The 14,003-nt window shown below is 35.2% G+C and overlaps 1 protein-coding gene across 15 annotated transcripts in view; it reads right to left on the bottom strand.

Annotated features, from left to right (window-relative positions):
* The window catches only part of CHD9 (chromodomain helicase DNA binding protein 9), a 209,076-nt gene that overhangs the window by 22,960 nt on the left and 172,113 nt on the right, over nt 1-14,003 (bottom strand). For all 15 annotated transcript variants that reach the window (XM_074370742.1, XM_074370743.1, XM_074370740.1 and 12 more), the window contains 5 exons: nt 9,613-9,716; nt 9,001-9,118; nt 8,295-8,352; nt 3,351-3,393; nt 1,922-2,141 (listed from right to left, as the gene is read on the bottom strand). In XM_074370742.1, coding sequence (XP_074226843.1) covers nt 1,922-2,141; nt 3,351-3,393; nt 8,295-8,352; nt 9,001-9,118; nt 9,613-9,716 — 543 coding nt within the window. The remainder of the gene's footprint in view (nt 1-1,921; nt 2,142-3,350; nt 3,394-8,294; nt 8,353-9,000; nt 9,119-9,612; nt 9,717-14,003) is intronic.

Genomic DNA, 14,003 nt, shown 5'->3' on the forward strand with positions numbered 1-14,003 from the left:
TAAAGTCTATCTATGGAAACTTTTCCTGGTTAGCAATCAGTTTTTGTTGTGTAAATGAGAAAAAGCGTATGAAAAAGACCCTTGAAAAACCTTAACAGGCCATTTTTATCAGAATGATACATTAAGAAGATTAATGATGATGTAAAAATAGTCAGTCTGGGAAACCAATCAGGTATATGAACCTTGCACCTGGGTGATAAAAGTAGGAATAAAAACAAAGGATAAATTCAAAGATTACAGAGGGCACACAAAACACTGACACCCACCTTCAAAGAATTTACAACTTAGAAAGATAAGACATGGAAAGGAAAAGATGAATGTCATTACAGTATCTTTTTTAATTTTGAAAATGAGTAGTTTTATTTAGGTAAGTGCTATATGACTGCAGAAAACAGAATACTGTGAGCTAGTCTGGTTGAGAAAAAAACTAATAGAGGATAAGGACATGCGTCAAACTCTGAAGGAGTAGTAGGGCTAGGTATGGACTAAAGAGCAGGAAGAAGGGTATTCCAGGTGACATGAACAACCTAAGGAGGGTACTGAGTCAAGACGAAATGGGACATTCAGGCTGAGGGAAAAGTAGTGAATAAATTTAGTGAATAAAATGAAACGCATGCTGAAGCCTAAACTGAAGAGGCTCTTGAGTTGCGGCTTAAGAACTTAGACTTTATGCCTATAGTAAATTAGGAGCCACTGAATATCATATAAACTAATACTTTAGGAAAATTATCCAGATCTGCCAGACCGAGGGAAAATAAACGTATATGGTAAAGATGGCCACAAATTCTTTGCCACTCTTCCCTTTGAGAGATGCAACCTATTTCCCTTTCCCTTAACTCTTGGCCCTGTGACTTTTTTTGACCAGCAGTAAGTGACAGAAGTGACACTTTGTAACTGCTGAGGCTGGGCCTTAAGAAATCTGCAGCTTCTGCCTTTGCCACTTGGAATGCTCTCCCTTAGAGTCTGAGCTCCCATTGGGCAGTCAGCACCAACGGCCAGCCATGTGAGGAAGGCCATTCTCAAACTTCCAGCCATTCTCACACTCCAGCCAGTATCATGGGAAGCAGAAGAACCACCTAGACAACCCAAAGAATCATGAGAAACAAAAAACTGATGCTATTTTATGTCACTATATTTTGAGGTGGGTTAGATAACTGAAACAGTATATTCACGTAGGTAGTAGTATTTGAAGATTACATCTAGGATAGCTAAAATCTTAAGTTTCAGACTAACTAAATTCTGGTTACAATGAATGTGTTGCAAATGAAACAAAAGAGCAATGACTTATCTTTCAAAAAACACCCAAAGATCCAAATTTAATAAGGAGGCCAGGTTACTGCTAGACTTTCTTATTCTTTTCTATGTATTCTATCCTTTTTAAGAAGTTAAAACTTTCAGGATGAGAGAAGGTTGCCTGTCTTCCTAACAAAGTCTCTTGCAAGAAGTTTTGCTACTATTCGTTTCCCTTTGACAGCAGAAGTTTTAAGTTTATGCCTCTGTATAAAGCATAGATAAACTTCTTTTCTTAGATTCTTATATTTCATTAATGTCATAATAAAATAGGATACAATGGAATTTATTTCACATAATCTACGCATACGTTTCACTAGTAATTTAATTCTTGAGTTTGTACCTTCATTTCCCCCCATACCTCACTATTAAAAAACATGACAAAAGAATGATTAAATATAAAGTATGACTAGTAACTATAAAATGCAATAATTATGTTAGTTTAACCATATTTGTATACACACATATTTGTGACTATATATTTCTGCACAGGTGTATATGTACACAAAGCACTTTGTATCGACCAACGTCTCTACCTATGTATGTTTTTCACAGTGAGATAATCGTACTCTAACAGACAGTACACTGTATTTAGATAATATGTATTAAAAATTTAGTGCTATTGCCTTACCTCTGCTGTCTTTCTATCTTGGCTGCCATTTTGGGATTAAGAGTGGCTTCTTCATAAAGAGGCTGCATTACACTGGCAGGCACTGAGAAAGTAGGCTGTATTTGCTGGATCTGTCTGTTTTTATTAGTACGCTGATACGCAGTGATGAGCCGCCTCAAACGTGTGGTTAAAGCTGACTGAGTAGGCCAATAAATTTTATCACCCTCCATCAGTTGACCATCTACATTTAAAGAAATTCATGTCAATTAAAAAAAAAACAACCCCAAAACTAAAAACCAAACCAAAACAAAAAACTAAACAGATACTGCCATAAAGCTCCCAAAAAACAGCAAAATTTCCTCAATTTTTTTCTCTCAATCTAATGTGAAAAACAAAAAACAAATCTCTTATCATAAAAAAGTTTTAACTATAGCTCTAAAAGCATTACAACAAACATTAAGAGCAAGCTCAAAGTAAATAGGTCACAGTGGACTAAAGAACCACAATGTTATATATTTATAGAGAACTTCATTTGCACAGAAAACACAACTCTTGGATTTCCAGGTCTAACACATCTTACTGGCAGACAAATACTCAATGCCTTAACTTAAAAAAATTAAAAGTCAAACTGAAATTCATGAGAAGTTGAATACTGTAAACTCTTCTAATTGAAACCTTCCGAACTAAATTTATCTCAATTTAATTAGAATGAAAACATTTAAAAAGTCATTATGAAGGCACATATATTTAAAAAAATTCAATATGACAATGTGGTAACTTTTACGCTTTCATTTACCTAATAAAGTGTAAGATCTAACTCTCTATTTCCAAGGTGTAATATTACAGTCATATATACACCATAATCAAGTGGTAATCATTCATGCTAAAAAACAAAAAACAAAAAACAAACGATTCCTTTATTCCTAGTAGACCTACAGGAAGGTGAGGCACTACTCCCGGTGAATGCCACTAGGAATGAGTGCACTCTAGTGACAGTATGGTTCTACCTTGATATCAGAATGAAGTGAAGCAAAAGCCTGTACAGAAAATCTTTGTAGAAATTAAGCGATAAAAGAATGGTTCCCAGTGTGCATATTAACAAATGAGAAGTTAAATGGATTATTAAATTAACACTAACGGTCCATTTAATGGTAAAAGCTCACATACCAGTTTAATAATCAAGTCATAAAATCATCAAAGCTTCTATTCTATAAACATTCAGTGAGTCACTGCATAGTTTTACTAAAATAATCTTTTAAAAATAATAATAAACTAAACCTACTGTTAAATTTACAATTAACTAGTACGTTCTATAATGACTATAACTGTCTTCAATAAAAATTTCACACACACTTGAAATATTATAGAAATGTATTAATTTACTGATTTCATGGTATCATCTTAATGTTAATTTACAATAACACTCAGTAAAGAAATAAATGCTATTTACCTCCATCTGCTATAACAAGATCTCCAGGTGAGGAAACATCATCCTTTTAAAAGAACACAGAAATTTGTCACAGGGTAACTGGGTCAAGATATGATAAGAGAATCAATCTTCTTTATTAATAGAGGACTTCCTTTTGCAAAAGAATTTTAAAAATTCAATTTATTTAAGGTAAAAAATCCAAAACCAAAAACACTTCACTCATTTCTCCCACCCCACTGCCACCCACTGCCTCTGGCAACCACAATCTGTTCTCTATGAAGTTAAAAAAAATTTTTTTTTAGATTCCACATATAAGAGAGATCACACAGCATTTGTCCTTCTGTCTGACTTATTTCACTTAGAATGATGCTCTCAAGGTTCATTCATATTGCTGCAAATGGCAAGATTTCATTCTTTTAAAGGCTGAATAATAGTGCATTATATGCATATATATGTATCTCACAATCTTTTTATCCATCTATCCAGTGATGGACACTTAGGTTTTTTTCTATATCTTGGCTATTATAAATAATGCTTCAAGTAACATGTGATGGTGGTGTATGTATCTTTTCTAATAAATTACTGTTTTCATTGTCTTTGGATAAATACCCATAAGTTTGATTGCTGGATGATATGACAGTTCTATTTTTAATTTTTTGAGGAACCTCCATATTGTTTTCCATAGTGGTTGCACCAATTGACATTCCCACCAACAATGCACAAGGGTTCTCTTTTCTCCACATTCTAGCTAATACTTGTTATTTCTAGTCTTTTTGATAATAGTTATTCTAAAAGATGTGAGGTGACATATCATTGTGGTTTTGAATGTCATTTCCCTGATGATTAATGATGTAGAGTCTTTTCATGACCTGTTGGCCATCTATACACCTTCTTTAAAAAGAAGCCTACTCACATTTTAATCAGATTGTTTGGTTTTTTGCTACTGAGTTGTATGAGTTATTTATATATTTTGGATATTAGCCCCTTATCAGATATATAATTTGCAAATATTTTCTCCCATTCAGTAGGCTGCCTTTTCATTTTGTGGATGGTTTCCTTTGCTGAACAGAAGTTCTCTGATGTAGTTCCACTTGCTTATTTTTGCTTTTGATGTCACATTTAAAAAATCATCAGCAGGACATATGTCAATGAGCTTACCACCTATGTTTTCTTCTAGGAGTGCTATGGTTTCAGATCCTATGTCTTTCATCGATTTTGAGTTGATTTTTGTGTATGCTGTAAGATAGAGGTTTAGTTTCATCCTTTTAGTTCTGGCTGTCCAATTTTCCCAACATTAAGAAACTCTTTCCTCGTATATTCTTGGCTCCTTTGTTGTAAATTAAACATGTATGTGTGGCTTTCTCTATTCTGTTCCCATGATCCATGTGTCATTTTTAATGCCAATACCATACTGTTTTAATTACTACAGGTAAAATATTTTGAAATCAAGGAGTGTAATGCCTCCACCTTTGTTCTTCTCTCTCAAGATTATTTTGGCTATTTGGGGTCTTCCGTGGTTCCATTCACATTTTAGAATTCTGGGGTTCTATTTCTGTGAAAAATACCATTGGAATTTTGATAGAGATTGCCTTGAAGCTGTAGAATGTTTTGGGTAGTATGGACACTTTAACAATATTAATTCTTCCAATCTATAAGCACAGAATATTTGTGTCTTTTTCAATTTCTTTAACTAATATTTTATAGTTTTCAATATACAGGTCTTTCACCTCTTTGGTTAAGTTTATTTCCAGGTATTTTATTCTTTTTTGAATACAACTGTAAACAGAATTAAAAAAAAATTTCTCTTAGAATTTTCTTTTTTTTCATTTTGTTAGTCAGAATTTATGATACATTCCTTTTTTTAATCGAAGTAAGTCAGTTCACAGTGTTGTGTCAATTTCTGGTGCACAGTATAATAATTCAGTCATACATATATACACATATTTTCATTTTCATATTCTTTTTCATTATAGATTACAAGATATTGAATATAGTTCTCTGTGCTACATAGTATAAACTTGTTTACTATTTTATATATAGTAGTTAGTATCTGCAAATCTCGAACTCCCAATTTATCCCTTCCCATCCCCAAGATTTATTTTTTTCTCTTAGAATTTTTAATTATTAATTTGCCAAAAATAAAAATTTTAATTTCTTGTTCTCAATTCTTTCCCTTTCACACTAGTCTATTGCTACTGACACTTCAGACCAGTAATTATCTATTGAAATTATTTTCTCTTCTGTGATTACTTTTAGGTCAGTTTCTTTTTCCCTATCCTTCCTCTAACTGCAAATACGCCTCAGGTTTTATTTACAATTGATTTATTTTTGTTTGTTTACATATACCAAGTTTCATAATTTATTCTTTCTCATATTTGGTTATTAGATAACCTGCAAATGTTTTCTTTTTCTGCCTTGAACACTCTGCTTGTGTTATATTATCTTATTTTTATCTGTCAACAGAGCATCTCCAATTAGGTATCCCAACGTTACTGTAAATAACATACTCATAACTTTGGTGATTTTATCCCAGTGACTACTAGTTTCAACTGCTGTTTTAGAAAAGCCCAAAGTTAGAACTATCATCATTCCTTTATAGGTGGGTCTTTTATCTCTAGTTGCTTTTGAAATCTTCTCTTTGTTTGGTATGTCTGTACTTCACCAGGTGTTTCTTGAAGTGGATTTAGTCGCATTTATTCCTGCCAAGATTCACTTTACTTTTTGAATCTGACGATTCATGTATTTCATCAAGTCTGAAGAATTCTTAGCTGATAACCCGTAAAACAGGGCTTCTCCCTTATGCTCTCTAGTCTCTCCCTCTGGAATGCCTATTACCCACATGCCAGACATTATCATGCTATAATTTTTTTATCTAAAAAGCTTTTTATTTCATTGTACTGCTTTTTTATTTGTTGCCTCTCAGCTCTAAATATACTCCCTCTCATACCTTTTGCTAGTTCTAAGAAAAAACAGATCTGGGCTCTTTATTTTTTCTGGGCCAGCCAGAGTGGTGTTAAGCTTTGTCAGTAGTAGGAGCCAAAGAAGAAATAGGTTTTTCTTCCTGGTTCCTGTGAGTTCCTCCATTCGCAGCCCCCACGGCACATGCAGGGTCCTCAGTGTCCAGCTCCTGCAGTTCAGGCAGCTTCTTTAGCACCTCTTGGCCAGCAACTTCCCCTGAGCAACCTCCCCTCTGGGTGGTTTTGTAATGGAATGCCTCCAGTGAGACACTTCTCCAGGAAAAGCTTCTTTGGCAACCTGAGAGGGTGGATTTCCATGAAGTTGCTCAGGTGTGGCAACATAGCAACACTTCTACTACCTAGTGAGCTATGGCCACACCCTCCCCAAAAGGTCAGGATCTCAACCCTGATGGGGACAAGGCCCTTCGTTTTGTGCTGTATCTCAGCCTTAGGAGTAATGGCTATCCCTATATTCTTAAGAGTTCTCTTTACTTCCTACTAGTCCATCTCTCATTATTTCAATCCCCCATAACAGTCAATAATTCTTTACATTAAATTTTCCCTGTTCAAATTACTATGTGTTTTCTCTCTCCTGATTAGCCCCAACTGTTTCATCATACTATATTATGGATAATGTCCGCTCTCTATTTTCTAAATAATTTCTTCTCTCATGAGCTGTGTCCAATCTGTTTCTCCAACAGAATGTTTAACCCATTTGTTGAGTTCTAAATTTCAATGACAGTATTTTCCACTTCCAAAGTTAATATAATTCTTTTTCATATGTCGTTAGTCTTTTAAAATCATATCTTGTCTTTCTTTTGTTCTTGGTTCTTTCTTTAACGTCTTTAATCATTTAAAAATGTATTTATTTTCAATTTCAAGAGAGCTATTATCAGAAGTTCTTAGGGATCTAATCTTTTCCTCTGTTGTATTTGCTAACATTTACTCATGGTAAATTATTCTTCATATATTTAAAATTCTGGGATTTTGACCTCATTTTATGGAGGTCTTTATCTTGTGTAATCTAAATTGAAGTTGTTTCTTCCAACAGTTCTTTTTCTTTGTTTTTACCAGGAACCTTGAGGGTATTACCAGCCTGGGACCTCTCTTTATATTACATTTTTGGCTTAAGGGTTCCTGGACCGTGCAGAGTAAGTAAAAGAATTCAAACCATAACCTTCAAGAGAAGGTAGGCCTCTGGCTATGAATTCTCAGAGGAAACAATTTTCTCCCTACCCAGAGCCCATGCTGAGATAAATTTACTTGTTTCCCTGTGCTGTTTGGCAGAAAGTACTACCCTTTCTCCTCAGTGCCCAGCTCCTGTAGTTCAGGCAGCTTCTTCAGGGTTCTGACTTCACTGGATTTCAGTTCTCACTGCTATACACCTAAGCCTCACCTCTCGTCCTCACAGGGGCATCAATAACCAAGTCCTTTGGCAACCAAGACCAGCAAACGCTACCTGACTGCCATAGCATTGTCTAGTCTTTAACCATGCTCTCACAAATATTATAGAAATTCCTCACCTCTTTTAATATTTCCCTAACCCAACAGATTATTTTCTGTATTTTGATCCAACTCTTCTTTCTTTTGACTTTCTATAGCAGCTCAGAATTCCTCTAGGCTCCATCATCAATTTCAAACCGCTTTATGTAGGTATAGCTTCTATCTGTTGCCGTGTACCTCTAGTATCTAGCTCTCACCCTGCTTTGGGATTTTGCCCTTGAACACTGTTCCTTTGGTTCCTAGTAGTGTTGCATGTTGGCAAGCACCATTTTATCCATATGTCCATACCAGCCTCCAGCTTGTCTAGAAGGAGAGATCAAGCAAATTCTTTCTAAAAGGTTATTTGTGATGTCTTTCAACCTAAGTTGATCACTAACTTAGATAATCTTCTGGGGAATTAGGCATAACAAAAACATATGAGGGAAAAACACAAAAAGGAAAATGCAAACAAAAGAAAACATGGATAACTAGAATTGAAGATTTAAGAATATGATCCAAAGCATACCTCTATATCGTCTTTAAAGAGAGCTGGGGCAGGTTTGTATTCTGGATCTTCCACATCCCTGTTAAATACCAACAAATGCTATAATTAATGTACTAAACTTAAAATTTCTCTAGGCAGGACAGACAAATGAGGTATTGTTGGAAGGATTTTTTAGTGTGTTTCAAAGACAGACTGAAGTTTCTGTTCTTTAGCCAGGGGACCAAGTACAAGTCCAATAGTATGAAGGCTATTGTATGGCAAGTCAGAAGAAAGCTAGTTCTAATTTACTCTTACTCTCAAGTTCACTTATGTGATATTATCAACCTTATTATAGTCTCTTACTTTTCACTTTTGATAAGAAAAGAAAGGTAATAAAGGCCTTATAATAGGTATAATGAACAGTATCATATTTCTCTTCAATTGTAATATTCTTAGCTTTCTCTTTCCTCTTATGCCCCTAAAATTTTATGGTCTCAATTGCCATGACCATTAAGTATGGAAAAATGAAGAACAACTCATCAAAAGAATGCGGTGAGGAAGGTCCAGTTTCTTCCTTGATCATAGTCTGTTGCATAAGTGCTAACTTATTAGAGTATCATTAGCTCCTTTGGATTGTAAACTCCAATTTTCTTACTACTACATTATTTAAACATAAACATCACTGCCATAGAATATGCTGATGTTGACAGAGATATATGGAGAACTCATGACTCTGAAATGCACGTACCCATCCATATAATCATTCGCCCTCTGTTCTGCAGCAACTGCTTTCTCATCAGGTTTTCCCACTCTTTCCAAAAAGCATAATGCTGGGTCTGCTCGGATAGTGTTATATTTTTCATAACCTGGAGAGACCACCAATTATGAAAGTTAAAAGGGTAAAAAGGAGAAAAAATATAAATATAAATATTCTTCATATTTAGGATGGAAGACGCTCCTGGACTAAAGGGACTGTATATTAAAATTATATAGGCTAAACATTTTTCTAGAAATTAACATAAACCTTACATGGTCTGGCAATATGTATATTTAAAAATCTAGATTAAATTTATTAGTTAAAAAAGGAGGAAAAACTGATCATACACAATATATTTCACATAAAAGCTCTTCCTGAGAGGGGAAGTTATGTGACATTTATATATAGAAGGGACAGGTCACATATGCCACCCTTCATGAGGAAATGTAGTGACTGGTAGACATAGTTTAGGAGTGTATGCTTTATATGATGTATATAATAACATGGGTGTTACTGGAATAAAGCTGTAAGTGGAAATCCATAAACCGAGCAGCTGAATTACACTATACATAGAAGACTCTACCTACCTTACTTCTCACTTACCATGCTTAAAAACTCCAATAAGGAGTGACTTATCAGCATCAAAATCCCACCATTCAGCAGGAACTTCTGAGTGGTCTGGTTCTGGGACCCAAACATCAATGTCACTTAAAAAAAACCATGATACGACTTTATGAGTTATCATAAACAAGTCTAAGGGGAGGTGAAATTTTATATAGCTTCAAAAAAAAAATTGTGGTTTTTAAGAAAAAGAAATTCTATTTAATTGTTTTTTTTAAGTTTTCCACATTACCACCAATTAAAATTACAAAATTGCACAATAACAACAAAGATACCATAAAATGAATTAATATTCTTAATCACAATACAAAAAGTAAGTTTCAACCCATTTACTTTACTCTTATCATATTCTTTTCATTGATTTCTTTGAGATACAAGCAAAGGGCTTTATCAGAAAGTAGATACTTATGTCAGCAAACAGCTTGGCAAAAATCATCTGGTTCAAATATTTCATTTTGTATATGAGGAGACTGAGGCCCTAAAAAGGCAAATGAATTGCTCTAGACTGTAAAATAAGTTACATCTCTTCTAGACCACTACTGCTAGGAAAATCACATGGAAAAATTAAGCACTGTCTACAGGTAAAGGAAAATGCAAGCTTTTGATTAGTAATTTGATTAAAACACTCAAAGTGCTATTTTTATGCTGTATATAAATACCATGCCACAAAATGACAATAAGGCACTAAATTAAAATGATAAATCCATAGTGCTTTGGTAATTTGGTGGTTTTCATTAGTAAGAAACAACTACAGCACCTGTAATTTTATAAATTTAATTTTCTTTTACTTTGCTTCTCACTTGAAATTATTTTCCCAGAAACATTCTGCAAGTAACACACATAACATCTCTAAAAAGGAGAAGATGCCACGTATAGAAGGACTGAAAAAAGTCATGGGGCAACAGTTCATTTGTAAGTTGGTTGTCACTGGGAACTCAAAATAAATTTTCATATAGATATAAAATGATAAATGGTCAGTATGTTCCTGGGCTAGTCCACAAGAACCCAATATTTAACCACTAACATAGCTGAAATAAAAGACATTGGTAATGAAAAAGAAAGATTTACAAATTTTATAATAAAACATTAAAAAATGGAAACAAATATTACTTTTATTTTTCATTAAGTTTTTTTTGCCAGAAGACAGAAAGAAAACTTTCAGGACTTTAAATGAACACCTCATTAAATCTTATTTTGCTTAAAAAAGGGGTCACAATCACAAATTTTTTTAGTTTTAGTGCAGAAAAAGAAAGGAAGAGTGATTTTCCTGTGATATGGCAAACTTTGAAAAATAGATGAGGAAAAATATAGTAAAAGAAGATATTTTTGATTGCATTCCTGGCCAGGATTAAACAAAGCAAAAGCACTGAAATATAAACGAAAGGGGAATGAACCCTGGAGGTAGGATCCCCAAGAGGAAAAAATTAAGTGGGTCAGATACTGTAGTTCCCCTTACCAACCATCAGGTGGCACCCTAAGCTCAAAACATTGTGATTGTCATCTGAGGTGGAAGGTTTTCCTGCTTGTAAAGAGTAAAAGGCACTCAGTATTTACCTCATGGTTTAAACATAAGTGCCACATGCATGTTAAGTGTTCATTAACTGCTGGAGAAGAAATATAACAAGGTGCATGTACTCTTGTTGTTGATTTCTGGTTTTAGAGATTAGTTCACGTGCTATCTCTTGCATAAAGCCTCCTTTAACTTCTCCAGGCTGGAACATTCATTCAAAATAGATTTTAACAGTATTCTCTATATGCCAGTAATGGCAATAATAAGACAGTTACACCTCTGTCTTTGTGAAGAGGTACCTGCAAACTTGTGATGAGTGCTGTGACAGGGTACTCTGGGTATGTGCTTAAACCAGCCTTGAGAGGACAGGGACGCTGAGTCGATGTCGGCTGAGCAATAAGCGGTGGAATATGGAGGAAAGGGGGAAAAAGAATGTTTCAGCAAGAATGCAAAAGTTTGGAAGTATTAGTAACTATGGTACATTTGAGAAATGTGGATCTGAAGTTCAGAAGAGAAGTGGGCTGGAGATAGATTTGGACGTCACCAGTACAGAAATAAAAATTGATGCTGTGGAAGAGATGAGAACACCCAAGAAAATGGACAAGAAGAGATGGCCAAGTGAGGACATATTAGAGACAGGTGGAAGCAAAGCCCGAAAAGGAAAAGTGGTAAGCAGAAAGCTAAAAAGAAAATCTACAGGAGAATGGTATCACAGAAGCCTTCTAAGAAGAAGGAGGTTGTCACAAAAGGTAAAGTAAGATAAATGCTATGATATATCCATGAAATTTAGCAGTAGTCACAAAAGGTAAAGTAAGATAAATGCTATGATATATCCATGAAATTTAGCAGCAATGTGGATGAAGAACTTCTTAAAGTAGATAGTGGAGTGAGGGGTAGAAGCTGAACTGCAGTACAATGTACAGTGAACGGGGAGAAGAGAAAAAAAAAATGGGACAGCAAATTTTTTTAATGGCGGAAACTTTTAAAAAACATTTATTTTTATATACAGTGGCTAACATTTGTAAATCTCAAACTCCCAAATTTATCCCTTCCTACCCCCTCTCCCTAGTAATGTAAGATTGTTCATATGTCTGCGAGTCCGTTTCTGTTTTATAGATGAATTCAGACTGTCTTTCTTTGTTTTTTAGATTCTACATATGAGTGATATCATATGGTGTTTTTCTCAGATACTTCTTAAATGAAGTTTGGCTCTGAAATCAAGGAGAGTAAATAATACGGTAGTCTGAAGAGAATGGGGTCCAAAAATGGGGTGTGTGTGTGTGTGTGTGTGTGTGTGTGTGTTGAGGGAGATGTGTTAAAATCCAATGAGAAGCCAGAGAGGGAGAGATTAGTGAATGAGAATAATTCACAGACAGCAGTTCCTGGGAAATTACAAGGGGATCAAATCCAGTCAGACCAAGGGAAAAGAGGAGCCAATTAGTCAACAAATATTTACTGGGCAGTTACTATTTCTAGAGGCTGGGAGTACAATGATCAATAAGACAGCCAGCATACTTCACCTTCAAGCAGCTTAAATTGTAATGAGAGGAGAAAGAAAATTTAAAAATAAATATAATTTTTAATAGTAATAGGTATCATGAATGAGATCAAATAAGGTTAAGTAATAGTGAGTGACTGGTGTTCTGCTTTAGCGAGGGTAGGCAGGGAAGGCCTATCGGAGGAGGTGAAACCTGAGTTGAGATCGCCTGACATGCTGAAGGAATAGAAACACTGGTGTGACTAGAGGACTGTGGGAGAAGGACAGAGGGGAGAAGGAGGTCACAGAGCTATGCAGGGCAAGTAGGACTGGATCTTATACTGAGAGAAATGAGAAGCATTTGCAAGGTTTTAAGAAGGGGAGTGTCATGGCCTGATTTTTGCTTTAGAAAGATCACTCTGCTGCTGTGTGAAAGTCAGACTGTAGAGAGGCAAAAGAGGAGGCAAAGAGACCCAATTAGGAGGTCACTGCAGAAGTCTAACCATGAGATAATGGTGGCATGGATTAGCAGAGGAGATAGTGAAAAGTGCTCAGATTTGTCATACATTTTGTCAAGCTAATGGGTCTTCTATAGGGTCCGAGGGGAAGAGAGAAATCAAGAATGATATCAGAGCAACTGGGTGGTAAATTTACTACAATGGAGAAGGCCTGTACATGGGAAGGTGGGGAGGAAGGAATTGGAAGCCAGAAGATTTGGGAGATGAAGGGGAAGTTTGAGATAATTAGATTTTCAAGTGGAAACGTTCGGAGGCAGCTAATTCAGAGTTTAGTACTCAGGGGAGAGGTTTGCGATGAATACGTAAAATAGAAAATCGTGTGTATAGATCGTATTTGTTATGATGAGGCTACATGAGTTTACCTAAGAAGGAAGTACAGACAAGAAAGAAAGCTGAGGACACAGCCAGGGGTCAACTCAATATTTAGAGATCTATTAGAGTAAGAAGAGTTAGCAAAGGAAAATGGAAAGACGAGTGAGGAAAAAAGGACAATCAGGTGGGTACAGCAGCACAGATACCTACTGAAGACATCATTTCAAGAAGAGAGAAGTTTAGAGACTGGTCACATTGTAGGTCATCAGTAAGAGAGTGGGGATGAAAGATTAACTGGAATAATAAAAATTAATTTAGAAGAGAAAACACAAGGTAAAGAAGTAGAGACAGTCAACACAAACAGCTATTTTTGTGAGTGGGAGCAGAGAAATGGAGTAATAAGTAGGGTGTATGTATGTTACAGGGTTTCTTTTCTTTTTTAAGTGAATGATATTAAGGAATGTACATATGCCATGAGAATGGTTCAGTAGGGAGGGGGAAAATGATGATTCAGGAAAGAAAGGTGATTACTACAGGAGTAAAGTCCCTAAAAGGT

The sequence above is a fragment of the Camelus bactrianus genome, chromosome 9, assembly GCF_048773025.1.
Source record: "Camelus bactrianus isolate YW-2024 breed Bactrian camel chromosome 9, ASM4877302v1, whole genome shotgun sequence".
In the NCBI taxonomy this organism is placed as follows: domain Eukaryota; kingdom Metazoa; phylum Chordata; class Mammalia; order Artiodactyla; family Camelidae; genus Camelus; species Camelus bactrianus.